Source organism: Triticum urartu, chromosome 6A (genome assembly GCF_056163025.1).
Source record: "Triticum urartu cultivar PI428250 chromosome 6A, HENAU_Tu73, whole genome shotgun sequence".
Lineage (NCBI taxonomy): Eukaryota > Viridiplantae > Streptophyta > Magnoliopsida > Poales > Poaceae > Triticum > Triticum urartu.
The window spans coordinates 572,582,628-572,610,466 of NC_141878.1; the positions used below are offsets into that span (position 1 = coordinate 572,582,628).

At 51.7% G+C, this 27,839-nt stretch overlaps 5 protein-coding genes across 5 annotated transcripts; 4 read left to right on the forward strand and 1 right to left on the reverse strand.

Moving 5' to 3' along the window:
- Nucleotides 1-863, forward strand: LOC125512848 (uncharacterized). The gene has a single exon (XM_048677921.2). The coding sequence runs from the start codon at nt 157-159 to the stop codon at nt 637-639; it is 483 nt and encodes a 160-aa protein (XP_048533878.1). The 5' UTR covers nt 1-156; the 3' UTR covers nt 640-863.
- A 5,517-nt stretch (nt 864-6,380) lies between these two features.
- On the reverse strand, nt 6,381-10,157 carry LOC147966476 (uncharacterized). The gene is made up of 2 exons (XM_087527267.1): nt 9,761-10,157; nt 6,381-8,064 (listed from the first exon to the last, which is right to left on the reverse strand). The coding sequence occupies exon 2, from the start codon at nt 7,457-7,459 to the stop codon at nt 6,446-6,448; it is 1,014 nt and encodes a 337-aa protein (XP_087383393.1). The 5' UTR covers nt 7,460-8,064; nt 9,761-10,157; the 3' UTR covers nt 6,381-6,445.
- Nucleotides 10,158-10,663: 506 nt separating this feature from the next.
- Nucleotides 10,664-11,495, forward strand: LOC125515193 (uncharacterized). The gene has a single exon (XM_048680629.2). It carries the CDS (start codon nt 10,760-10,762, stop codon nt 11,252-11,254), a length of 495 nt encoding a protein of 164 aa, XP_048536586.1. The 5' UTR covers nt 10,664-10,759; the 3' UTR covers nt 11,255-11,495.
- A 6,148-nt stretch (nt 11,496-17,643) lies between these two features.
- On the forward strand, nt 17,644-18,451 carry LOC125512849 (uncharacterized). Its single transcript, XM_048677922.2, has one exon. The coding sequence runs from the start codon at nt 17,728-17,730 to the stop codon at nt 18,232-18,234; it is 507 nt and encodes a 168-aa protein (XP_048533879.1). The 5' UTR covers nt 17,644-17,727; the 3' UTR covers nt 18,235-18,451.
- Nucleotides 18,452-24,294: 5,843 nt separating this feature from the next.
- LOC125512850 (uncharacterized) lies at nt 24,295-25,039 on the forward strand. The gene has a single exon (XM_048677923.2). The coding sequence runs from the start codon at nt 24,365-24,367 to the stop codon at nt 24,830-24,832; it is 468 nt and encodes a 155-aa protein (XP_048533880.1). The 5' UTR covers nt 24,295-24,364; the 3' UTR covers nt 24,833-25,039.
- Nucleotides 25,040-27,839: the final 2,800 nt, after the last annotated feature.

Sequence of the window (27,839 nt, forward strand, 5' to 3'; positions counted from 1 at the left end):
TGACCAAACTCCCCACCCACTGAAGCTCGTCATCGTCTCTATAAATTCCGGCCAACCTGCTTCTCCCAGATTCACTCCCGACTCAACTCAAGTGACACCAGAATCTCCCTCCCCTCCACGCGCCCGTTTCCAACTGTTCGCGCTCCTCGATCTCTCATGGCGACAGCAACCACAAGTCGGCCCAGCGGCCCGGTGCTGTCCATACCCAGCTACCGCTCCGCCTCGCCCATCCGCGTCAAGCTCGCCGGCGGCAGCGGCGCGACCCGCTCGTCCGGCAACTCCGTCAGCGTCTCGTCCCAGTCCTCCACCGGTGGAGCTTCCGCAGCCAGCAGCCGGCGGTCCTGCATGTGCTCCTCAACGAACCACCCGGGCTCGTTCCGGTGCAGCCTCCACAAGGAGCGTAAGCAGGCGACCCCCGCCGGCAGTAGCAAGCCTGCTTCCCCTCCGTCCATCCGCAGTACCTGCAGTCTGGGCTCGAAGCGCATGGACAGCGGGCAGTGTGCCCGCCGAGCCCTCGCCCCGTCCCCCGCGGCGCAGCACTCGCAGCAGCGGAGGCGCGTGGGCGGGTTCCGCCCCAGGCCGAGCCGGCTCTCCGCCACGTCCACGGCCGGCGAGCGTCCCATCGACAAGTACCAGTAAACAAATCAACGTCGACATGCCATAGCAAGATGCAAGATACAGTTAGATGCTTCTGAGTTTTGACCCAATTTGATCCCGACCTGATCCATTTAGCTACCTCCTCTCTTGTGTAATCTGTACATAGAGTGAGCTCGTCCTGTGCTCTCCGTGGTGTAAAACGAACGCCCTTGGTGTACGATATAACTACATGAGCGGGTTATAAATTGAGACACATGGTTGATGCATCTAATTCTTTGACCCGTGGCGGGAGGCTTATCCGTCCTTTGATGATTTGTTTGGCGCAGCACATTTCTGCTTCTGCTTCTGTTTCCTTTCTGGACCCTGTTTCGGTTTCGGATAAGCTCCGCGTGAGATCGGTGGCGTCTTGCCGTCGCTTGCTCCGGTCACGCCGTACCCGTGAGCGCCCCCGGCCGAACGGATCAGGCGAGGCGAAACACGCACGCGGCGGTTCCGGCGAGATTTCTGTAGAATTTTCAAGATCGAATTGGTGAACGAACTGAGATTTTTCTTCTTCCTAGTTGTGATATTTTACTGTTGGCTCGACGGACGGCGTAGCGGTTGGGATTCCCCCTCCAACTCCTGAACTTGCGCAAGAAGATGATGGTGGGCTCGCACAGCTGGCTACCTTCTTGTTTAATCAGTTATGTTTCTTGGCCGGAAACGAGTTGCTCGCCACACCAGTACTTGTCAGTTTGCTCCCATCTCCCTATCAAATACGGTGTTTCTTTGGCTTAACGATCCGAATACTGATCATACATCGTACCGGCGCAGGCACAAAGAAAATCATCTCTAAGATCGTCTTCTGTTCAGAACCGCTGTATGTGTAGGACTGTAGGTACACTGGATGCGTTGGCTAGCTGCTAAGCAAACAAATCAAGTGGGGTTGATGATGAATGTCTGACGAGTTGGTAGTACGTTCTAACGAACTCGTAAAATATCCATTTTCTAACCAGATATTCTGAAATGTCAGCGTCGCCGGACTCGGCCGCGCGCGCGGACGCGGGCAGAAGAAATTCTCTTGCCGACGCAGCAGGGCATGATCGAGTCAGTGCAGAGTCACCCGGGCTGGAAAGATCTGCCTGCCACGAAACCTGGAGAAGTTCAGTGGCACCTGACCGGGCAGGCAATCCATGGTTACATACTGCGATTTTCCAGTGTCCAGGTAGGACGCGAGGGCGACCGATAGGCCGGCCGGGGAAAAAGTTCCGAATCGGTAAACCGCCGGTAAACGCCATGCGCCGGAGGCAATGTACCGACCCAGAGCAGGCGGCGCAACAACTTTCTGCTTCTGGAGTGTGGGCACGACTTGCCCCTGTTTCGGCTTTGGATAAGCTCCTTGGTGGCGTCTCGCCGTCGCTTGCTCCCATCATGCGGCGCCTGTGGAGCTCCCAGCCGGCCGGATCAGGCCAGAGCACGGGAGAAATCCCCCGATTCCGACGACATTTCTATTGAGTTCATGATTCGAATGATGAATGAATTGGTCCTGGGTCGAGGATTGGTTCTTCCTGCTTGTTACTGTATATTTTTCTTCTTTCTGGGTTGGGAACTTGGGATAGCCTAGCACCTCCAACTCTTGAACTTGCGCAACAAGATGATGTTGGGAGAACGCACAGCTGGCCAGCTTCTTGTTAGTTATTGAAGGCGATACATAATTAATTGTGTTTTTTGGCCAGAAATGAGTTGCGGGGCAGACCAATGCCTATCACCTGTTGGATTGGCGCCATGTCTCTCAGTTGGCTCTCGTCTCTCTATCAAATAAAGTGCCTGCGGGGCTCCTTTTTCTGAACGAACGTAAAATATCAGTGCCCTTTTCAGATGAACGAACTTAAAGTATCAGTGCCCGGCAGTTTATGCATGTACATACTCTAGATAAGTTGAAACAGCTACCTCCCAAGTGGAGTAGTTTAACTGACAAACTTGTTGAATATCTGACCAGTTTGTATTTGCCAATACAACTACCAACAACAAACTGCTCAAATATTCAACGGGCATTTGTTCACCAAGAAGCTCTGGAACGTCAACGTCGACGACGGCCGAGCAGGGAATAACTTTATCGCCGGGCTCGGGGGACGCATAGTTGGACTTGGCGCTTCCAAAGGAAGGTCGGTCTCTCTTGCCACAGACACGACACTCGCTCCAGGGACACTTTTGCCCCGAGCACCAGGGCACGGTCCAGTCACTGCACACTCACTCAACCTGAAAAATTATTCCCAAGTCACGTAGCCTGGAGAAGTTCGGTGACACCTTACCGGACAGACAGCCCATGGCCGCGAACGATTCTCCACTGCCACTACACAGCCACTAGACCTTCGTTGGTCAGGTAGAACGCGAGCGCGACCGGTAATAATTTTTGAAACAAGTTTTTTTTTTGAAACAAGACGACCGGTAATAATAAGCTGAGGAAAAACTTCATTGAATCGGTAAAGTGCAGGTAAACGGCCAGCGCCGGAGGCAATGTACGTAGCAGCAGAGAGCGGGCGGCGCCGCCGGGGAGCGCCATATGTCCACGTGCGTCGGCCCGGCCGTAATCTCCGTCCCGGTGAGTAGCCATGAACTAGCGATGCTGCAAGCCGCGCCGTTGGGCAATTGCAGCACGCAAAACAGGACGTGAAGATTCGACTTGTTCGGAATTATTGCCGGCTTTTTTTCTGGAGGCAAAAGATTCGCCTCATGTATTAATTAAGATAGAGAGTTTGTTACAGAAGTCACTCTTACACGGCATGAATGATTACTCGCGTAAAATAATAGCCCCTAATTTCTTTGCTCCAGCAGTGACCCAAAGGTTTGCCTCGCAAACGATGAAGTTGAGCAAGATTGGTGAAGGAGCGCTCTTCTGTCGAAAAAATACGGGCATTCCTCTCGTTCCAAATGGTCCATGACACGAGCATGGTAAGGAGGCCATAGCCTTTCTATTCAGGACTCCGGCACCGGTTCTATTTTGTCCACCACTCCTTTACCGAATCATGTAGCTGCCAAGTAGTAGTGTCCAAGTGGTGAAGGCCGAATTTCACGATGAGCGAGTTCCATAGCCGAATGGTGTAGCGGCATTTGAAGAAGAGATGTGGTCCACTTTCTTGATCTCTCTTGTAAAGAGTGCAAAGCCCGCAGTTTGGCCATCCCCGCTTTGCAAGCCTATCCGCGGTCCAAATTCTATTTTGAATAGCCAACCAAGCAAAGAATTTAGCCTTTGATGACGCCCAAGCCTTCCAAATCATTTCATCCATGGGGGAGATGACCAAGCCTAGAAATTGGGCCTTGTAGGCGGAGGCCGTAGAGTAGTGTCCGCTTGTCGTGTGCTTCCACACAATGGTGTCTTCGGCATGTTCATCAAGGTGGACATCAGTTAAAAGCGCCCATAGAGTGAAGAATTGTTGAATGTGTTCAATGGATACGACCGTGGAGGTGTTGATCTTGAGGATCCACGCATTACTTTTTAGGGCCTCGCGCACCTTCCAATTTTTTCTCGAGGAGGCCTCAAAGATGAGAGGAGCGACGTCCTTGGGCTTGCATCTATGGAGCCAGGGAGAATCCCAAAAAAGTGTTTTAGCCCTATTCCTCATGGTGATGGTTGTGGACGCATAGAAGAAGTCAAGGTCGTCCTCGTCACATGGGTTTCCCAAACCCCCCCACATCTTGTGAGGTGCGGTCCATTCAAGCCATGGCCACCTCAAACGCAAGGCCCTCGCAAATTTGTCGGTGTTGAGGACCCCTAGACCGCCATATTCACGCGATCGGCAAACAATCTCCCAATTCACCTTGCACTTGGCACCCATCGTCTTGTCCGATCAGGACCAAAGGAAGGCTCGCTCGAGTTTGTTGATGCTTTGAAGAATGCTCGGCGGTATGACCAACGGCGTGGTTTAGTAGATCGCTTGTGAGGTGATGACGGACTTGACAAGGGTTGTGCATCCAATGGTGATGATATTTTGGCCATCATAGGTAACCAACTTGCTCGCAACCTTGTCCATAAGGAATTGTCAATCCACCAACTTAAGCTTCCAGACAAATAGAGGAAGGCCCAAATATCTTAAGGGGAATGACGCCCTTTTCGCCGGCAAGCTTTGAAGGATGTGCTCTAGATTGAGGTGATTGCATTGAATGGCCACAACAGAGCTCTTATGAAGTGGATTACCAGTTGTTCTTGTAGATGCTCTAATAAAGATCTTGCTGGGAGATCGTGGAGTTGGAAGTTGACCTCTCAGTGGCGTACACTGGCATGTCCCCTCGTCGTGTCCACGTTGACCTGTAAAATATCCCGGTTCTGCACTAGTTCTACTATGTACTTCAGCGTATGCAACACGAAATCTGCTTCCCTACCCTCGGGCGCACGGTGTCCGACTTGGAGGCTGAACAAATAGTTAGGGACGATGACCTACTGTACTATCATGGCTAGCCTGTAGGAAGGGCCATGTCACCCCATTGAGTTTTAGTCCAAACTTTTGACCCTGTTCGTCTGGATCCAGTAACAAATGTTTCAGAAAAAGTAGCGCAAAAAAGCTTCAGAAAAATGTTTTAGATTTCAGATAGAATGATGCACACAGTCTATATATATATAGGAACAGTGAGTTCTTCCAGAAATTCGTTAGTCTGGCTGACCATGAGCCAGCTAATTAGCTACAAAATATTTTGTGTTTCTAGAAGAATTTAGATAAACAGAAAGAGATTTCCAATATCCGCAGGAACACGCCGTCCCAATCAATGGACGCATGTGCAAATTTGATCTCAGTTTGCATGTCGACGAGTCTACTATTATGTCTCCCACCTACTTAATTGCCCAGTTGATCTACACGCAGCGTAATCGTAGCGACAGGGACCGGGATGGACGCTTAATTTCCCATAGCCCTCACCAAGTCGTCGTCGGCCGCGACTAAATATCTGATATTTAACTCCTATAAAACAGTTTGTCTAATTCACATCTAGATATTTTTTAAAAATGTCACATCTAAGCTTCCACAAATAATGTAGCAACTTGAAACAAAAAAACTGAGAGAAAAAAAATGAACCACAAACATAGTGGACATTAGATTAGATGTGACATAATTAGATAGGAAATTAGTTGTTGTCCCAACCTGCTGCGTCGACGCAAAGATAAAGCTCGCTGGCGATCGACCAGATTGGAATACGCTGGATGCGTTGGGCATGCAGCTGCTAAGTAGAATAAAAAAAAGTGGGGCTGCTGATGGTTGTGGAATAGTTAGTACTCGTTGAATATCTGACGAGTTGGTTGTACGTATACTAAAAAACTCGTGAAATACCTCACGGCCGTTTGCTAACCAGAAGAAGCTCTGGAAGTGGAATGTCAGCGTCGTCGACAAGCCAGCACCGAGCACTGTCCAAGGCCGGACTCGCTCGCGCGGGCGGACGCACAGATGGACCTGGCACTTTGGAAGGATTCGAAGGAGGTCGGCCTCTCTTTGCCACTGACCGCCGACACGGCACGAGCAGCGGTGACTCTCTTGCCAGCGCGCGAGGGCAACGATCGAGTCTGCGCAGTCACTCGGGCTGGAAGATCTGCATGCTGGCATGGAACCCGGAGAAGTTCAGTGGCATTGGCATCTGAGGGCATCTCTAGCCGTTGGCCTCTAGGAGAAGCAAAAAATCGTTCCCTGAAGGCGCACCGGCGCTAAACCGTGCACTGGGGGCGTGTGCCCCCCAGTCGCGGCGCCCACGATTAGTCAAAAAAATCAAAAACGGCGCAAACATGACTCAAATTTAACGCAAACATCGGCGAGTTCGTTCAAACTTAAACATATTTTATATAAAAAAAAACTACCGCGGGTTACCCCCGCCGCCCGCCCACGCGGTTCTACATGCCGAGGAGGCTGTACAACAGCGTGTAGTCACCGCCGCCGCCGTCGTCGTCGTCGTCGCCGCCGCCCCCGCCTACGCCTCCGTCGTCCCTGCTGCATCCCTCCCCCGGTTGGCGCGGCGGGTTGGACGGTCTGGGGGCGTCGTCGTCGTCGTCGCTGTCGAGGACCACGACGCCGTGCTCGTCCTCGCGCCCACGCTTGCGCGCGGCGATCTCCTCCAGGGCCCGGCGCCGCCGGACCATCTCGTCGCGGAGGTAGTCGTCCCGCGCCCACCGCAGGGCGTTCTCGTCGGAGAAGCCGCGCCGGGCTACCTCCTCGTACTCCGCGGGGAGGACGGGCTCCGGCTTGGGCTCGACGAGGATGAAGCGGCCGGTGGGTGGGGAGGCATTGGCGCCGATGCGGACGCCGGAGCTGCGGGTGCGCGCGCTGACCGGCGTGCCCTGGGGCTCCGGCTTGACGGGGCGGAGGCAGGGCGAGCCGCCGGACAAGGAGGAGGACCCCCCGGTCTCCATGCGCCTCGGGGTCCAGGAGCTTCCCCGGCGGCGTGAGAAAGACGGGGGAGCGGGGTACTCGAGGCGCGGCGTGTTGCCGCCCTTGATGTACTCGAGGACGGCCTCCAACGTGCGCCCGGGCACGCCCCACCACCGAAGCCGGCCGGCGGCGTTGAGCCTGCCGGAGGGCTCTACGCCGTTGGTGGCCTCGAGCTGCTGGGCCTGGCGGCGGCGGAAATAAGGGTCCCAGAGCGGGCTATCAGGGACGTACCGTGGCCCCTCCCTTGCCGCCCGCGGCAGGTTCGAGCGGATGCGTGCGATCTCCGCGCGCCGCGCCGCGCCGGTGGGTACCGGGGACACCGGCACGCCGCCGGCGCTGATCCTCCACGCCACGGGCACCCGCATGTCCGGCGGGACCGGGTACTCGGCCTCGTAAAGGAGGCGAGCCTCGTCCTCGTGAAGATGGCGGCGGCCGAAGCCGTTCGCCGCCGCGCCGTCGCCTGGGAAACGCTCGGCCATGGGTGATGAACTGGAGACGGCGAGAGAGAGGAGAGGGGGAACGACGGTGTCGAGAGAGCGTGAGATCACCGAGCTCGTTGGGGCGCGTCTTATATAGACCGAGGCGCCGCCCGTACGCGTGCCCGCCGTGCGTACGCGTGGGGAGCGAGGGAGGGCGAGGGACGCGCGTCATCCGGCCTTCACTGCGCCGCCTGTGAGGCATCAATGGCGCAGGCTGACCGGCGCGGCAGCGCGGCAGCTTTGGCATTGATTCGCCGCGGGAAACGAGGCGATGAGGACGACGAAGGGCCGAGAAGAGAGCCGTGTCGCTGACGCGGCGGGCCCGCGGCTTTTTCGCGCCAAAAAAGTTCGCACGGCACTCCTGGGCGCTCCCAGCGCGCCGGGTTTGGCCTGGGTCCACCGGCGCTGTTTTCTGCTCATGCCGGCGAAAATCAGGCTCCTGAAAGCGCGACTGAACCGATTTTTCGGTGCCGATGCAGAAAAAACGCCTGAAAAGAACATGAGCCTTTATGTTTGTCTGACGTCCCTCCCTCGACGATGAAAGAACATGTCACAAAATGTGACAAACTTTCTGCTCTCTTTTACTATGCTGCCATACAGCCCACCTGCATTATTATTGATGTTCATGATGAGCTCCTGACAATCCGAAACTATTATGACATGTGTTAAAGAGAGATCTAGAGTCAGGTTGACAGCTTCGCGACAAGCTAGTGTTTCCAGTACTGTCGGGCCTGTAATGCCTTGACACCTGATGGCTGAAGCGCCCAAAAATTTACCAGTGAAATCCCGGCAAATGACACTTTAAGATCCTCCTGGTGAGTTCCGATTTGTAGCCCCATCAACTTTGATTTTTGTATACCCTGCCATTGGAGTGTTAATTACTAGAACCATATGCACGCCTTGCTACATCATTTTTATCTTACCGTCTACTTTTTTGCTTTTATGTTCATAGTTAAGTGCTATTGTTTGTTTCTTGGTGGGCCTTAGGAGGTCGTCAAAGCCCACCCTCAAACCATACTAGAAGCATATGCACACGTTTGGACCGCATGGCCCGAACAAGTTGTGACATCTAATGTGGATCTGTATCGGTCGGCCGGGCAGTCTAGATGCACTTTTGACCGCAAATTAGAGACTGGGAGTCTTTACGAGAGTCCGGACATCAGACACTTAGGACTCCGACACCCCCGCCCCACCCAAAACCCCACCCGAACTTTTCCCGGTCCCCGCATCTTTATCCTCCTACTTTCTCTCCTTCCCCTTTTCTCTCTTGCCTTCGTCGCCGTTCCACCACACCGGCCGCCCCGGCACACACCTGTCGGTACTCGACGAGTCCTGCACCTTCAACGGTACACCGGGGATCCGAGCCGCTTCTCCTCCATCGCTGCCATTCCAATGCTCTCCTCCGACCGCCACACAAGTCATCGAGTGTGGAAGAGCAGGCGGTCCTTGCAGACGCAGAGCATGTTCTTAATTTCAAGGGATCAATCAAGGATCGTCGAGTGCACAACCGCAACAAGGCGCGCGGCCATTTGACGCTCATGTCTGACTACATTGCCCTTTTTGCTGACAATTTTCATCGGCTGTTTTGGATGCGCAAAAATGTCTTCGATCATCTCTACCATGGTGTCTGGTCCTTTGATGACTACTTCATCTTGAATAAGAACATCGTGGGAAGGATTGGGTTTTCTGGTTACCAGAAGTGCACAGACTCGCTACAGATGCTTGAGCGTAATATTTGAACTTATTTGATTAGAAGTACCGCTGCATTTGAACATTTGAACTGCCCAAGACTATATATTCAGCTATTTGACTATGCGGGCTTTAAAAAAAATCAGGCTGGATGTATGCAGGTTTCGTTGGATAGTAGGCTTTCACATCAGTGTCCGCGGAGGGGTACCCCTATGTCCGCGAATGGATGACGAAGAGAATTTGGAGGTCAACGTTGGAGATGCCCTTATGTGTTAATGCCTTTCAAGAATTTGGTGTTACTATTCTACACGATATGTCTAATAACAAAGTATAACATGCCTGGAAGCAAAGACACATGGTCATGAAAACTGGGTAGGAGATTAGTCAATATGTTTGCAACCTGCCTTGCTAAATCTCAATCGAACAGGACTTAATTATGTGTCAGTCGTATGTTGTATTAATGAGATCTTACACTAAGACTGTGCAAATTACTAGTTTTCTTTTTACTACATGTTATGTTACTCAACTGAGGAGACCTAGCGGCATCCTTTTGCGACAATCCTTCTTGGCAAACTTGCGCTCAAAAAAAAAAAAAACTTGCGCAACACTTACCAACGAAAGAGACGGCCACGTTGGATCGCCCGGTCGACCATAATCGAAGGAAACCCACATGCGGAGCAGTACTGGCAACAGCGATCAGATTAGAGCATCTTATCGCGGCGGAACCGAGTCGCCGGATCACGACGCGCTCGTGCGTGCGATGCTTCCCTTCCTTGGCGCGGACGCCGCAAACAGGTCGCCTACATGTTCGGCGCCGATGGACACAGCCATTACGGCGACTGGTACCCATGCCGCCGTGTCGAACGTTCAGCAGTTGGCCGGGTTTCAAGCAAAGCGGAGGCGATCCCACGGCCGGCGGCTGGGGTCCGTCCGGCTGCTGGCGCGTCACGTCGTTCAGGTCTTATCTAATCGTGCCAACCTGACCATCCTCCCCTGCCCGAGTCTGCGCACTCGAGGATGACTTTTGTTGGGGCCTTCCTTCCAGTGTGCCGGAACCGGTTTACTGACAGCAACATGGCCCAACCGGTGGGCGGCTGCACGCAGGAATCCGAACGCTCGGCATTGCCCAACTCTGGCTGCATCGGCAGTTCGGCACTTTTTCTCAGCAGAAGCTTACGAATCAGCGCAGTTCACACGGAGACATGACTAATTAAGATATTTTTTATACTAATATAATAGTAGTACTATAGCACGTACTGTATGAACAATAGCGAGATGCTGGTTTGCCATGCAAGAAATGGACCAGAATTTTGACGCTGAAATTGGTATTCCATTCAAAGCAAGCTGGCATGCATACAATATTGGGAGATGGGACCTACGTGTCCTGAATCCAAGACCGATTCCGGTGGGCTGCCGTCAGGGCCCACGGTGCAGACGCCCACTGCTTCACTTCTTCCCCCATTCGCTCAAGTTACCAGAATGCCCCTCCTGGCTCTATAAATTCCGGCTAGGCCGTTCTCTTCTTCAGTTTACTCTCAACTCTCCCAAAGCACCAGGCAACCACAGCAAACATCCCTGCTCTGCTTCCGGCCTCCCGCTCTCTGATCTCACATGGCGACGGCGGCTGCCAGTCGGCCCAGCGGGCCGGTCCTGTCCATACCCAGCTACCGCTCCGCCTCGCCCACCCGCGTCAAGCTCTCCCCCGGTGGCGCCGCCCGCTCTCCGGCCAAGTCCGTCAGCGTCTCGTCTTCTTCCTCCTCGTCCCCTGCCGCCGGCAAGAGCCGTCGGTCCTGCATGTGTTCCCCGACGAACCACCCGGGCTCCTTCCGCTGCGGCCTCCACAAGGAGCGCAAGCAGGCGGCCCCGTCTGGTAGCAGCAAGCCCTGCTCCCCGCCGTCCGTCGGCAGCGCCGGCTCCAAGTGCACGGGCAGCGCGCTGGTGCGGCTCGTCCCCATGGAGAGCGGGCACTGGGCACGCAGAGCGCTCGCGCCTTCTCCCGCGGCGCAGCAGTCGCTTCAGCGGAGGCGCGCGGGCGGGTCCCGCCCACGGCCGAGCCGGCTCTCTGCCGTGTCCGTGGCCGGCGACCGCGCCAGCGACAACCAATAAAAAACCAGCGTCGACATGCCATAGGAAAATTAGTGAGCATAGGAGGGAAATTCCCCGTGCCATAGCAACATTGTAGGAAAGAAATTCCCCAAATAATTCACAGGCCGGGGTCTCCCGTTTGCTGCAGAAAATTGGAGTTTTAGAGTATCCAATTCGATGAGCTCGTCCTCTCCCCTCTGCTGTGTATACGCCTGGAGTGTCTTTTTGGATAATATATGGATATACGTACATGAGTAGCAAATTGGAGACACATGGTACATGCATCTGCTCTGCCCCGTGACAAGAGGCTTGCTTATCCATCCTTGGATGATCTGTTTGCCCAACAACTTTCTGCTTCTGTCTCTGTTTCTGGAGTACATCTCGCCTCTGTTTTGGTTTCGGATAAGCTCCGCAAGAGGTCAGTACTCAGTAGCGTCTCGCCGCCGCTTACTCCGGTCACGCGGCACCCGTGCGTGCCCCCAGCCGGCCGGATCAGGCCAGCCACTTGGATGGAGATTGAACACGGGAGAAATCCCGGCAAAATTTCATGACGCGCGCTACTGATGATGAACTGAGGAGTTTTCTTCTTCCCGCTCGTGATATTTCTTCTCTCTCGATCCTGTCGTGCTATTTTTACTGTTGGCGCGAAGGACGGCGTGGCAGTTGGGATTCCCCCTCCCACTCTTGAACTTGCGCAACAAGAAGATATTGGAGATCGGTGGGCGCACACAGACACGGACACAGCTGGCTCTTGCTATCACTTTTGGTTCTTGGCCGGAAATGTGTTGCGTTGGGTTGGCGCCATGTACGTCAGATAGTACACTGCACACCGCGTGGAATTTCCCTTTTCTTATCGAACGAAAAATATCATTGCACCTTTTCAGATGAGCGAAGGGAGTACTCAAGATGCACATCCGGGGAGCTCCTCCCTGTTTTCTTCAGAAAAAAGAAAGAAAGAAAGAAATACTGAGCATACACAATACAGGAGTTGGCATGAGTAGGCACTCAGCAACCAAGGCCTTTTTATGTAGGAGTATGTACACGCACATACACAAATCGATGCGTTGAACAGCTGACAGTTGAAAACCAAGTGGAGCTGCAGGCAGTTTAATATAACTAGCAGTGATTTAACGAACTCGTTGAATATCTGACGATCCAGTTGGTACGTGCTGCTTCCACAACAAGCTCGTCAAATATTGGACAGACACTTGCTTTGCTAACCATAAGAAGAAGAAGCTCTGGAGCGTCAGCGTTGGCGGCGGCCGAGCAGGTCAACACAACGCATACATGACCCGTCGGAATAACTCGATCGCGACGTGCCCCGGGCCGAGCAGCGAGCACCGTCGGAGGCCGGACCCGGTCGCGCGCGCGGACGCACGAATGGACTCAGCGCTCCTGAAGGAAGGTCGGCCTCTATTGCCTCGAGCCCTCGACATGGCTTACCCGTGCACGAGGGCACGATCTAGTCAGTGCGCAGTCACTCGACTGCCTGGCACAGAACCTGGAGAAGTCAGTGCCACCTCGATGGCTACGTACCGGTGTACGTTTTTCCACTGTCTCGAAATGGATCAGAGCTTTGTTGGTCCAGGCAGGACGCAACCGCGACCGGTGGAAAAAGTGCAACGAATTACCGGTAAAGTCCATGTAAACGTCCTGCGCCGGAGGCAATGCGCCGACCGAAAGCGGGCGGAGGCGCCATACATAAACGTGCGCCGGAGTCTTAGAAGCCATGAACGACGGATGGTGCGCGCCGTCGGCGAGTTGTATCGCACAAGGCAGGGCGGGAAGGTTCGATTCTTGGTGAATTATTGATGGCTTTTGCAGATGCTCTGATAAGATTTGCCGGGAGATTTTGGGGGTTGAAGATTGACTTCTGTATGGTGTGCACGTCGTGTTCACGTTGACCTGTAAAATACTACCGGTTCTGCACTATTTCTGGTTCAGAGTATGTATATAGTGTTAACACAAAGTCTGCTTCCCTCTGACGCAGGTTTCGGACTTGAAGAGAGAACAATTAGACAGAGCCTAGGGATGATGACCTGAAGCAGTAATGGCTAGCCTGTAGGCAGGGCAATGTCAACAGATTGAGTTGCGGTCCCAAGTTCTGACTTTGTGCTTCCGGATCCAGGAAAAAATGTTTCAGATCAGATTGGTAGTGCATATGTATAGCATAGGCTACGCATTGCTTCTACAAGTTTGTTTTCCGTCAGAAATTCAGCGCTCGGATTGATTAGTGTGGCTGATCACGAGCTGGCTAATACTTCCTCCGTAACTTAATATAAGATGTTTTTTGACACTATCGTAGGGAATAGGGAGTATGTTATAAGTGAAGATTACACTATGTAGTTGCTTACGATCAAGAATATGTAAGTTTTTACTCCCGCAGAGAAAAAAGGATATGTAAGTTTTGTACACCTTTCGCCAAAAAAGTAAGTTTTTCATACTCAGTCTTTCTAGAAGTATTTACATAAACATAAACCGAAATCCGATGCCTGCAGAAACAGACGTCCTAGTCCAAGCTAATGGATTCATCTGGAAATTTTATCTAAGTTTGCATATCGACCTATCGCTATATTTTTTTTTATTTTTCTGTCTCCCGCGGTCCCGCCTACTTGCCCAATTTCCTTGCGCCTCACCGCTTCGTTGTGTGTCGATCCATGTCGGCGTCACCCTGAATTAAAAACCTACTCCCTTCGTCCGCGAATAAGTGTACATCTAATTTTTTGTCTTAAGTCAAAGTTTTAATACTTTGACCATCTTCCTAGAAAAAAAGTAAAAGCATTTATGGCACCAAATTAGTATCACTAGATTCGTTTTGAAATGTACTTTGACAATATATCAATTTGATGTCACATATGTTAATACTATTTTTGATAAAGTTGGTCAATTTATTTAAACTTTGATTTAAAACAAAAGCTAGATGTACACTTATTTATGGACGGAGGTGTCACAAAACGCACATCGAATGTTTGATAAAAATGTCTAGAAAAATTGAAACGGATGTTTACAGGTAGCATCAGATTGCATGCTTCCGTACTACTGTCCGAATGTAAAAATGGACATATATACGGGAGATATTTGGAGGTCTTCCTTAAAGATGCCCTAACCGCAGCAATATTTTTTTCGTAGAAATCATGTAATCATAGAGCTCGTGCTTATAGTTGCACATTCTTCGATGGGTTGATTCCGTGCATATATACGGTTGTGCCCGATTTTGGAGAAGAAATAATGCAGATACGAAGTGGCAGTGCAGTATCATGTGCCAAATATATTCCTTGACTGATAATGGAACAAAATATTGAAAATGACGGGCTAGATTAGTGCATGGGTTTGGCCATCTGGCAATTTGGGATCGATTCGACCGGAAATGAAAGGGAATCGGAACAAATATGGGTGGAATGCATTTCGGTGATGCCGATCTTGTTGATACGTTCCGAAAGAGGTGGATCTTGTTAGACTTTTTCGCCCAAAGCATGCGCCGCACGTGTCAAATTAGGCTAAGCCTAGCCCGACCAAATCTCGATGTAGCGTGATCTCGTGAGATGCGTGTACAATCCATCGGAAATCAGGCCTATTCCGGCCGGCTCAATCACAAGTGAAGCAAGCAAGATCAGACATTGTATATAACTGTTGGACCCTAATCGATGTTCACTCTCTGGCCTCTCCGCGAAGTACAGGTGGCCAAGGCTGCACGCCACATCATGTGCTCGTTGGGGCCATGGGTCCAATGGCGAGGGAGGCGAGCCGACGAGGCCTGGACTATGGAGCTCCACAAGTACTGGGCGTCGTCCCGTTGCCAACATCATGGCGGCGGGCTCGGCCAATGCCTGCAGTGCGCGTACTTTGTACGTGGGGCAGCGACGGTCTTGACGAGTTCGCGAGAAGATCAACTACAGTGTTCTAGTGTCTACATGCATGGAAGATTGCGCGGCGGCAGGAGCGTTGCCGAGCTCTGCGGAGAGAGAGAGAGAGGAGGGCACATGGTGTGTTTTTGTTGGCTTGCACGATGTCTGGACTCCCGCATATCGCCCCCTAGTTTGTCTCGTGAGTGCTGGAATTTGGACGTCCAAACTGCTCCGCAGAGAGATAAGGGTCCACGGCTGCGTATCTCATATTCGGCACCCTATATTCATACAGAATCATGCAATGTAGTGTGTTGATCACCAAACAACCAAAATCGACCGGCGATACCAAATAGAAATAATTCACATAATTTACACAGTTCAACGATCAGCACATTCCATTCTAACTACTCCCTCCGTTCCTAAATACTTGTCTTTCTAGGCATTTTAACAAATGACTACATACGGAGCAAAATGATGAATCTACACTCTAAAATATGTCTACATACATCCGTATGTAGTAGTCATTTGAAATGTGTAGAAAGACAAATATTTAGAAACGGAGGGAGTAGATACTAGAGCTAGATTATATAAAAGGAGGAAGGGACGAGCTTCACCGTTTCCTCGCCGGCCCTTTGCCCTTCGGGTCGCCGGCGCTGAGGTAGCCGTCCGCTGCAGGAGGTGGGTTTACGTCGGAGTTGGACCCATCATTGGAGGAGGAATCGAAGATGATGATGTAGCCTTGCAAGCACCGGACGATGTGATCCTGCTTGCGCTTGAGCTTGGCCACCCTCGCCACCTCCGCCGCCTCACGCTAGGTGGCGTTGATCCTCCGAAGCCGCTGGGTGTCCATCTCCGCCGTGGTAAGTGACCGACGGTACACCCACTGAAGGAGTCGGTCCTCCTTGTCGGGCACCGACATCACGCGGTGGCGACGGGCAAACTGCACAGTCGTGTTGGACGCGCCCCTCATCTCCCTTTGCCCTCTACCTCTCGCGGCGGGCGGCGTGTGCCATCGACTCTGGAGTCTGCATCCGCGGCGCCAATGAAAGTGACCGTGGACAAACACCAAGCGGAAGTGATGAACGCGCCTGGGCCGTCTCATACCCACCGTATATTTAGGCTGGATATGAGGGATGACTGTTAGCCCATGCGTTTGTCCACGGTTTGAGAACTCCGATTAATTCTTTTTTTTTGGCCGATCAGTGACCGGACAGGCTTGGACGGTTAAAGCTGTTGCAAATCCAAAACGATCGACAAGGTGTTGCCAGAAACAAAAACAAAAAGGAACCCTAGTAGGAGTAGCCCCCGGTGCGCTGCCAGCTGCCCCGCCGGCAGCCATCGTCGTCACCCCTGACCCCTCCCACCATAGCCGTCGCGTGCCGCGTCGCGCGTGCGGTGTTTTCCATAGCGAATCTGTCCTTCATGTGTTTGTGAGTGGCTGGAGTGCTGATCATGCCCACTGAAGCCAGACGCAGAGCAGTACTACTAGTAACAGCGATCGTGCATGCGATCCTTCACGTACACATCGCCGGCGGGCTCCATGATCCCTTCCTTCGCGCAGAGACTCCATGAACCAACGTACATGGGCGCCAGTAAATAGGTTTGGTGCTGATGGACAATGCCATTAAGGTGACCGATATGCCGCCCATGCCACTGTGTCGAACATTCAGAGGTCCGCCGCATTTCAAGCGGAGCTGAGGCGATCCCACGGCCGGCGGCTGCCGCGTCACGTCGACGAGGTCCTAGTCGTGCCAACCAGACAATCACCGGCCAGGGTCTGAACGTTCGGACATATTGGTTCCTTTTTCCTGGCACCGTCTTTTCAGTGTGCCGGAAACGGTTTACTGCCACAGATGGGCGGCACCTGGGCTACACACAGTTTTAGGAGCCACGCTGCTAGAGTTACATCAATGGTCATGTTTGGATACTCTAACACAGTTAGTTAGAGTTAGAGTTATTTTCTAACCCACTCTAATTCAAATAAGCACCTCTTCATTGGGATAGTTGGGTTAGATGAAACTAACACACTCTAACCCTCTCTGTTTAGATACTTTTGGGTTATTTGAGCCTCCAACTAACCAAAACTAGCTCTAACCCCGTGATCCAAACAGGACCAATGCTTATGCTTCTATACGACGGTTTTTCTAGACAACAAATTATGAATCGTGCGTTTCAACAGAAATAACAGTATGTTCCAATTCGTTGGTGAGGAAATCTTTGGTCATGAGAAATCTTCACTAAATTAGCAGTAGTTGTCAATGGTTTAGTTCGGACGGAGTAATTTTTTGCAATACCTGCATAATAGCACGATGCTACTTAATAAATTGACCAGATTTTGACAAAAGATATTCAAAAGATTCCTTTTTTGAGTAAAAGATATTCAAAAAAAGAGTTGGCATGAGTCCTATAATATTGGGGGGTGGACCTACCTGCCTTGAACCCAGGACAAGTCCGGTGTGCTGCTGTCTGGCCCACAGCTCAGACGCCCACTGCTTTATGCCCGAACCCCTGCTCTCCCCAGAATACCCCTCCACTTCTATATACCTCTATATAGTGCGCCAAACCCGCGGTCTTTCAGTTCACTCGAACTCCCCCAAACCAGCAGCAAAACCACCACTCCAACGCTTGCACTCCTCGATCTATTCTCTCATGGCGACGGCAACTGCGAGTAGGCCCAGCGGGCCGGTCCTGTCGATTCCCAGCTACCGCTCCGCCTCGCCCACCCGCGTCAACCTGCCCGCCGGTGGCGCCACACGCTCGCCGGGCAAGTCCGTCAGCGTCTCGTCCTCCTCCCCTGCCCCTGCCGGCGCCGCCGCCAGCAAGGGCCGTCGGTCCTGCATGTGCTCCCCGACAAACCACCCGGGCTCTTTCCGGTGCAGCCTCCACAAAGAGCGCAAGCAGGCGGCTCCATCTTGCAACAGCAAGCCCGGCTCCCCGCCGTCCATCGGCAGCGCCGGCTCGAAGCAGATGGGCAGCGCGCTGGTGCGGCTTGTCCCCATGGAGAGCGGGCACTGGGCACGCAGGGCGCTCGCGCCGTCCCCCGCGGCGCAGCAGTCGCTCCAGCACCGGAGGCGCGTGGGCAGGTCCCGTCCCCGGCCGAGCCGGCTCTCCGCTGTGTCCATGGCCGGCGACCGCGCCGGGGACAACCACCAGTAGACCAACGTCAACATGCCATATAGCAAGATAAAGTAGATGGGGAAAAAATCCCGTAAGAATTCGAGTTTTAGACCAAATTCTCGGTTCTCGCCTGGCCAATTAGCCAGCTCGTAGATTTACATAGTCATAGAGTGAGCCTCTTCGTCCTCTCTGCTCCGCTGTGTACAACTCCCTCTGGTTTTGGATATGGATAATCATGAGTTACAAATTGGAGACACATACATGCATCTAATCTGTCCCGTGGCCGGAGGCCTATCCATTCCGGATCATGGATGATTTGCCGCAACAACTTTCTGCTTTTGTTCCTGTCTCTGGAGTGTGGATGCGTCTCGCCCCTGTTTTGGTTTTGGATAAGCTCCGCAAGAGGTCAGTGGCGTCTCGCCGGCGCTTCCTCCGTCACGCGGGCGGCACCCGTGGCCCCAGCCGGACGGTTCAGGCCAGCAACTTGGAGCACGAGAGCAATCCCCCGATTCCGACGAGGTTTCTGTAGGATTTCATGATCCCAGCGATGAAGGAAGTGAGGCACTGAGGCTGCCGCTGAACCAATGTTTTTCTGTGTGTGTATTTTACTGTTGGCGCGACGGACGACGTAGCAGTTGGAAATCCGCGCTCCAACTCTTCAACTTGCGGAAGAAGATGAAGATGTTGGAAGACCGGTGGGCGCGCACAGCTGGCCAGCTTCTTGTCAGTTGTCACCTTTTGGATTGGCGCCATGTAGTACGTTAGTTGGCTCTTGTCTCTCTTTCAAGTGCAGTGCGTGCGGTGCTTCTTTTTCTATACCGACGAAAAATATCAGTGCCTTTTTAGACGAACGAACGGAATACTGACAAAAACTCAGGTTAGGCAAGTTTGACCAACTTAGATGAGTGTTTGGTTTGTGACTAACTTTGCCAAAGATTGCCACACCTAAGGTTAGGCAAGTTTGACCAACTTAGGTGAGTGTTTGGTTCAAGCCACATCTTAGGCAAGCCACACTTGGACCCCACATGGCATACACACAAAAAGTGTGGCAAGATTCCCTTAGGCTTGCCAACTTGTGGCTCCCATTTTGATGAACTAACCTTAGTCAAGTTTGGCAAAAATGTGTGGCAAAGTGTGGCAATGCTAGTCCTAAAACCAAACAGCCCCAAAAACACGAATTAATCATTAGCTATTTTCTGCTCAAAACTGGCTGCTTTTGTATGAACAGCCGGCATATGCGTCGAACAGCCGACAAACCAAACCCAAGTGGAGTTGCTGAGAGTGGAATACATATAACGAACTCGTTGAATATCTGACGATCCAGTTGGTACGGCACTGCTACTACCCCCAACAAACTCGTTAAAAAATCAGGCGGGCATTCGCAGATCCAAAGTAGAAGCTCTGGAGCGTCGGCGTCGAAGACGGCCGAGAAGGTCAACAGAACGCATGACCCGTCGGAATAACTCGATCGCGACATGCACTGCCGGAGGCCGAATTCGGTCGCACGCGCGGACGCACAAATGGACTTGATCGACGCTCTCGAAGGATTCGAAGGAAGGTCGGTCTCTCTTGCCACTGACACGACATGATTGCCCAAGCGCGAGGGCACGATCGAGTCATTGCACAGTCACTCGGGCTGGAGTTATTCTGTGATCTGCCTGACAAGGAACCAGGAGAAGTTCAGTGCCGCTTCAACTAGGCAATCCGCGGTAGAAGTTTCTGCAGATGCTCTGATAAGATTTTGCTGGGAGATCGGGGGCTGGGAATTGACTTAGCAGTGGTGTGCACTGGCATGTCCCCGTCGTGTTCTTTTTGACCTGCAACGCCGGTTCTTTGCACTAGTTCTAAGTTCAGAGTGTGCAACATAAATTCAGTTTCCCTCGGGCGCAGGGTGTTGGACTTGGGGGACCGGACAGTTTATTTAGCAAGACATGATGAGTGATGATCTGGAATTGCTAATAGCCTGTAGGCGGGGCGATGTCAACCGTGTGAATTACGGTCCGAACTTCTGACTTTGTGCATCTCGATCAAGGAAAACTGTTTCAGAAGAAGCACTAGGGTAAATGTTTCATGAAAAAAATGTGCAAGATTTCAGATCGGGTTGGACATAGGTATACATAGGGGGTATGCATTGCTCGCTTGATGACAGTGAATCTTTTCTCCTCATAAATTCATTATGTTTCTCCTAAAAGTTTTGCTAGCTCCTCGGGAAGCTAATTAATTGTTGTGGCTGATCACGGAGATTACCATGTGTAGTTGGTTAATATCGGGAGGATATGCAAGTTTTGTATACCTGGTCTTTCCAGAAGATTTTTTTTACGGGAAACTTTCTAGATGAAACTGAAATCAGATATCTGCAGGAACGGCGGATGCATGCGGAAATTTTATCTCAATTTACATGTCGACGTATCGCTATTCTGCCTCTCACCAACGGACGAGACTTGCCTGCTCCCCCGGCGTGTGCCCATCCGTACTCCCGCGTATGTGGCTTGATTTGATTGGAAGAAAATAAGGTCCGGCCTCACCCCTTTAAAATCAGGGAGAAGATGTTTAGATTAGAAAGAAAAAAGAAAAAAAGACAACCATAGAATGAAGTGGGAGCACGGATGGAAGCATGAGGAGGGAGCAGGCAAACCGGATCCCTCGCCGACTCGCTGAGTTGATCTACACCAAGCGTGATCCTGACGACAGGAACCGCGACAAACGCTTAATTTCCCTGCGCATCACCGTGTCCCTGTTACGTCGTGGATCCATGTCGTCGTCGGCCGCGATTAAATTTCTGGATCTTTTGCTGACGAGAAAACTTGTTAATTAATCGTACATGTGGGTGTACGTGGCTGGTGTCAGGTTCAGTATATGTTGTTTGGTGGTAATTTTTTCTGATTTACATAGCTGTCGTGTCATTAACATGCATGGAATGCAGGTTTCAGCAGCTCATGGTCGGCACGAACAGCAGTAAATAAATCGCCTCGGCCAGCTTTGACAACCGGACCGCCTTCTAAACTACTCGCACTACAAAGAGAGACAAAATAATGCAGGCACGAAACGTAAATTAAATATGAAAGGGTGAATAATTGTGAGGACATCGCGCCGGCTTCTGTCTCTGCTCAACAAAATATTTGCTATCGGAGTTGTAGGTTATGGAGCAAGGGGAGGGTACGTGCATGCATGGCTTCTACTGGTTGCCTGCCATGCATGGTGGATAGTCGATGCACGTGGCGTCTCTTTCAGCGCGCGCGTGTAGCTAGCTAGATCGAGCTAGTAGCGTCGGAGCTGACCAGGACGGGATAACTGCCTCGCCGACCGGCCAGTTCGGTCCGGCACGTGGTCCTCCGTTTGGCTCTTGCCGGAACCGGGGGCAATGCCACCGGCCAACCGAATGCCGTCGCCGTCGAACCTTCCCGTTCTGTGCCACGGCCGCACTGGCCGGTGGCTCGACTGCGCACGCCAGGGTCTACTACGTGCCTATGTTGCTTCACTTGTAACAGAGCCAGCGGGCTAGGATGATTTACCACCGATTGCATACGTGCATCTCAGGATATCACGCTATATCGAGATTGGGTCGGTCCAGGCTTAGACCAATTGGATACACGCAGCGCGTGCTTTGGCCGAAATGGATTAGTAAGATCTTCCTCTTTCAAAACATATCAACGAGATTCTTCTAAGTGCAGCATCCGGTTCGGCTCGTCCCTTTTAGTATCTCCCACGATCAACTTTTGTTTTTGAGGTCTTCTATACTATTTTATCATTTTTCCAAAACCGGGCAGACAATCATATATATTTGCGCGCAATCAAGCGAAGAATATGTTCAACAATAAGCGCAGCACGATTTGAAGATCCATCACCAAGCTCCGCATGATTGATGCACATGTTTTGCACAAACGGATCTACATTTTGGAACTGTCTATCAGCAGGCCATGTGATCAGGGTATGTATGTGTCAACCGCCGTGAGTGGTGCAGCGCATGGAGCCAGGCAACGACAGCTCGGCTCGGCAGGGCTAAGAGCATCTTCAACGGCTGCGCGAAACGACGCGTGCGCGCTAAACGCAGCCTTTAGCGCGCGCGGGGCGTTTTGCCGCGCTTCAGCGGCGGCGGAAAAATCATGCGCGCGGGAATAGCTTGCGCGCGCGCGAAAAGGCTATAGCTCGCGCGTCATTTTTGCGCACCGCTTCCGGCGCGCCTATAAAGTGTGGCGCGCGCCACGTGCCTCTCCAAGCCTCCTCTTCTCCTCTTCCTCTCTCTCTGGCACGCGCCGCCGAGGAGCGTCCGGCTACCGTGGCGTCCGCCTGCGCCCCAACGGCGGCTACTACGCGGAGATACGCTCCGGCAATCTCCGGCTCGGCCTCGGCACGTACTGGACGGCGCGCGAGGCCGGCTGCGCGTACGACGCGGCGGCGTGGCGCCTAGGCCGGCCGCGCGGCCAGATGAACTTTCAGGATGTCTACACGCTCCAACAAGCGCTCGACCGTGCCCCGCCGCCGCGTCTGAACACGGCATAAGACCGTGCGGAGCACAACGAGCGGCAGCGCCGCCTCCTCGTCGCCCAGGAGGACGAGCGGGTCATGACGGAGTGGCGCCACCGCCACCCGGAGGACGTCGCCTACGAGCAGGCCTACTGGGCGAGGATGACGGAGTTTTTTATCGTTTGTCGTTTTTAATTATTATACAATCTATGTTTCGGATGTAAAATACCTTTGTATCGTTTTAAAATCTATGCAATATATCTAGTTTTCAATGCCTACATTTAGTCTAAAATGAGCGAGCGCTGTTTTTTTTGCGCGCTGCATTTTAGCGCGGCTGCTGTAGCAGGCGTAGCGCGCGATGCGCGCGTCGCATATGTGTTTTTTACGCACGACCGACGCCTGTTGAAGATGCTCTCTGTTGCTAATCTAAACGACAAGGTGTGGGCAGAAAACGTAAACAAAATGAACCCTAGTAGCGCCCGCCCTAGAGCGCTGCGTGCGCCAGCTGCCGCGGCCGGCCGTCGCCACGCACCCTCCCAATCCTTGGCACGCAGCGAGGTCGGCCATGTGCGCGCGGCCGGCCGTCGCCACGCACCCTCCCAGTCTGTGTCCGTGGCACGCCGCGAGGCCGGCCGACCATGTGCCGCGGCCTGAATAGCCGTTTCGCGCGGCGTCGGGATGTGGTGACCGTGCGCATGTGCGCGGCCGTGACATGAACAGTGCTGTTTTTTAGCACTAGATCTGCATATGGGTTGAAAAAACGGAACACCAGAACTGTCCTTTACTGCGTCGTCAGTGACTGGATTGCTGATTATGCCCACAGAGTCACAGAGGCAGTGGGCACGGTGTGTTAAACAGAGGAGCATGCAGTACTGCACAAGAGTAGACGACGATAATATCCACCGGCATGCATGTTGCCAGGGACGGACTTTCACAGTGAAACAACCAAGATCAAAAGACGTGAAGAGGGAGCCGGAGCGGCAGTGAAAGAGACGGCCACGATCGATCGTCCGGTCGACCAGAATCAAAGGAAGCGAGACGCAGTAGCAACAGTTATCTCGATCCCTTCCTTCGCGCGGACTCCACGGACAAACATTGGCGGGCGTGAGTGAACAGATTCGGCGCCGATGGACACTGCCATTACGGCGACTGATGCCGCCGATGCCGGTGTGTCGAGCGTTCAGAGGCCGGCCGCGTTTCAAGCAAAGCAGGGGCGATCCCACGGCCGGCGGCTGGGGTCCGTCCGGCTGCTGGCGCGTCACGTCGTGCAGGTCCTAGTCGTGCCAACCTGACCGTCACCTGCCTCGCTCCGAGCGTTCAAAGGATCACTCCCTTTTTTTCTGGGTCCGGCCTTTCAGCGTGCCGGAGCCGGTTTTCTGACAGCAACAAGCGTCGGATGGGCACAGCACGCAGCATTTCAAATGAAAATATTCAAAACAAGTTGGCACGAGTCCTAAAATATTCTGAACCCATTCCTGTGTGCTAGCCGTCCGGGCCCACTGCTTTACGCCCGTTATTAACCCCGGTTAGTTAGTTAACCCGACCTTAACCCAGTTCCCAACCCATGAATTTACCAGAATACCCCTCCCGGCTACATAAATCCCGCCCAACCCGCCCCCTTCTCAGTTTACTCTCAAGTCTCCAAAACCTGCAGCCATCTCCTCCGCGCACCGGATTCCATCCACTCTAATCTCTCCAATCTCTCATGGCGACGGCCACCGCGAGTCGGCCCAGCGGCCCGGTCCCGTCGATCCCCAGCTACCGCTCCGCCTCGCCCACCCGCGTCAACCTCCCCGCCCGCTCGCCAGGCAAGTCCGTCAGCGTCTCGTCCCCGTCCTCCACCAGGAGCCGTCGATCCTCCTGCATGTGCTCCCCGACGAACCACCCGGGCTCCTTCCGCTGCAGCCTCCACAAGGAGCGCAAGCAGGCGGCCCCCGCCGGCAGCAGCAACAGCAGCAGGCCGGCCTCCCCGCCTTCGCCGCCGTCCACCTCGAAGAGCACGGGCGGCGCTCTGGCGTGGCTCGTCCCCATGGGGAGCGGGCACTGGGCACGCAGGGCGCTCGCGCCGTCCCCCGCGGCGCAGCAGTCGCTGCAGCACCGGAGGCGCGCGGGCGGGTTCCGCCCCCGGCCCAGCCGGCTCTCCGCCGTGTCCACGGCCGGCGACAGCCAGTAAACTAAACGAACAGCGTCGACATGCCGTAGCAAGATAGTAGAGTACTAGTACTACAGTACATAGGAAAGAAATTGCCAGAAGAATTGGAGTTCTTAGAACCAATTCGATTGATGAGCCCGTCCGTAACTGTACAGAATGCGTTTTTCCAGCATGCATGAATGGCGTTAATTGAGATTCAAGAAGCAAATCAATCACTGTTTGAGCTAACGGATACTTCGAATCACTCTGATTTACTTACTCGCGATTTGGTGAATTTACGGGTCATTCATGAAAATGAATTTCAGAGTCCCTTCTCTGCGTGTGGGTTTATTAATCAGTATTTGGAGGAGGTAAAACTGACGAAGATTCAGAAACAAACAGTACAGCCACGACGCAGGCAGTTCAGGTTCAGAAGAAGTGGTTGCCTCCTGAGACGGTGTTGGCCAATTGAAAATGTTGATGCTGGGGCATTGCAGAGCACATAAGCTTGTTAGACTGCAAAGAAAATCTCCTGCTTGCCCAAGGCACCTGGGTACTCGCATGTTAACTTTGCAGATATATTTTCAATTGTTAATGAACCAATGATGCAACATTGATGCTTGAAACAAAAATAGACCAGGTCATCGGTTAACGTACAAGAAGTTCACCTGCTAAATAGACCAGGCCAATGCATCTCTACAAGTTCAGAAATGAAACGGTCAAATTAAACCCCGCGATATTTAGTATGCCAAGTTGGTTCTTGAAACAAAATTATTAATTCCTACGATATTTCCATATGAGATTTGTCGATCCGTCGAGTTGGGTGGCTCATGGTGAGCCTCATGGCATCTTCCGATTTGAATTGTCCACAGCTTCTACACTGGTCGGTGCTCTGGCAAAATCATCTTTTAACACGGGATTGAGATGCTTTTTCTTCTTTTCCAGTGAGCTTCTCGGTGAGGGCCTCTTTGATTCGTAAGATTTCCAAAATGCTGGAATAGGAAAAATGTGAGATTAGAGTGGCATGTCGTCTTGAATCCTACAGGATTGTACGCGTGTTTGATTGTGCATAGGAAAAACGTAGAATTCTTTCAAAGAGGTTTGAATGGATGGAAAATTTTCTATGAAATCTAGTGCAAGTGAATCATATGAAAAAAATTCTATGGTTTACAATCTTACGAATCAAACAACCCACGTTGAAAATTTTTCTAAGGATTAGAATTCTCCAATATTCCTTTGAAAATCCTTTGAATCAAAGAAGCCCTTAATATATATGTTCTTCAACTCCTTTTCAGGGACCACCGGAAAAACTACAAGACTTCAATTTGTCAATTCAAAGATTGTTACCCGTGCTAATTAATTTGTCATAGTGAGTCGGATGGTTGTTTGGTATGGTTTGCACACACATAGTCGATAGCTACGCACATATTTGTAGCCGGTGCTAAAGAAACCATGTTACTAAGATATATTTTGGCTCCCATTTCCATATCAGGTGATGCAGGGGCTAAAATGCTCCCATGCTACGATGTGATCTCGGCCATTGGATCTCACATCCAATGGTCAGCCCAAGAGCCCCAGAATATTTTCAAAAGAGCCATTCAGGAAGACCATAATTGCGCCCTGGTCCACATCCCTCAGATGTTGAACGTTGGATGTGAGATCCAACGGCCGAGATCGCATCGTAGCATGGGAGCATTTTAGCTTCTGTATCACCTGATATTTTCCCTAGCTGGTAGTATTTCAGATAGGTTTTCAAAATGAGATTTAAGATGATTTTTAGCAAAACCAGTTTTAACAAACCAACAACTTAAAACGGGTTTGTACAGTTCTTTGTTTGGCATACAAATTCAGATATGGCTGCAAGTTTGTCTGAGACAAGTATTATTCAAAGCACGAACCTTTGAAACAACACATGCCAAAAAACTGGGCAATCATTAAACTATTGAGTTTTCTACCCCCCCCCCCCCCATGCCCTATTCCGAACCGGACATCTCCTTGCCACCGCACCCCTCCTAGGTCGCCGCTTCCTTATTCTATGTGTTCATGTATATTGCAGTGCTACAAAAACTAGGTTGGAAATGAGAATGGTACAATAAGAAATAAAGATGATCTACCTAATTATCCTCATGATATTTCTGAAAATATCCACCAGAATGTTGATCGGCTCTTCGAAAAGCAAAAAAAAGCAAAACAAAATATCATGACGTTTCGATGCTCGAATCGTCCACACCTTGTACCTGCTGGCTTGTTTCCGAAATCTCCATCTTTTAGCTCTTAGAGCATTCATCATATGATCGAGATGTTTTTTTTGGAATAGTTGCGGTGCATCTTAATTGATTGACCGCGTGCTTAATTTGCTAGGTCTTTCACCTCACTTTCAAGGGCTCCACTGGAAAAACTACAAGCTAGATTTGGAATCGTCAGTTCTAGGACAAAATGGGCACACAATCGGTCGATCACCGTTCACCTGGTCTTCAACCAAATTACTACTCTCCACGTACGTACGCTAACATCTCTATCAACTTTTGGTGCTAAATATATCCGTTCGAGCGACAAATAACATAGATCAGAGAGAGTATTTTTTAAAAAAATCTGATTACAATTGCATGAATTTTTATTTTTTAATCTTCGGTGGGAGAGAATATATTCACCTGAGAGTAATTAATTAACTAATGTCGGGCAGATTTTCCACACAAAATCTTGACTGAATAATCCAATGTAAGTAATCACCGTAAGAGTTGTAAAGGATTTAAGGTAATTAATTCATCTGGTGACCAAATAAAATGGACTGTGATATATACAATGAGCGGCTCACAAAGAAAAGATAAGTAATACCTCTACAGCTAAGCTCTCTAGCCGGTATGAAATTACTCTGCGTTGCTGTCTTGCCAATGGCGTTTATCTTTGAATTAATCATATAGCTTAATTTGTGGATGGTTTTAGATCGATTAGGCACCAGCCATATGTGGATGTAATTATCTTGCTTAATCTATGGATGCGTTTTGGATTGCTTGGACACTAGCCGTATATGTATGATATTATTTGCGCA

What these genes read in the sequence shown, in the direction of transcription:
- LOC125512848 (XM_048677921.2), top strand. Translation starts at nt 157, where the DNA reads ATGGCGACAGCAACCACAAGTCGGCCCAGCGGCCCGGTGCTGTCCATA.
- LOC147966476 (XM_087527267.1), bottom strand. Translation starts at nt 7,459, where the DNA reads ATGGCCGAGCGTTTCCCAGGCGACGGCGCGGCGGCGAACGGCTTCGGC.
- LOC125515193 (XM_048680629.2), top strand. Translation starts at nt 10,760, where the DNA reads ATGGCGACGGCGGCTGCCAGTCGGCCCAGCGGGCCGGTCCTGTCCATA.
- LOC125512849 (XM_048677922.2), top strand. Translation starts at nt 17,728, where the DNA reads ATGGCGACGGCAACTGCGAGTAGGCCCAGCGGGCCGGTCCTGTCGATT.
- LOC125512850 (XM_048677923.2), top strand. Translation starts at nt 24,365, where the DNA reads ATGGCGACGGCCACCGCGAGTCGGCCCAGCGGCCCGGTCCCGTCGATC.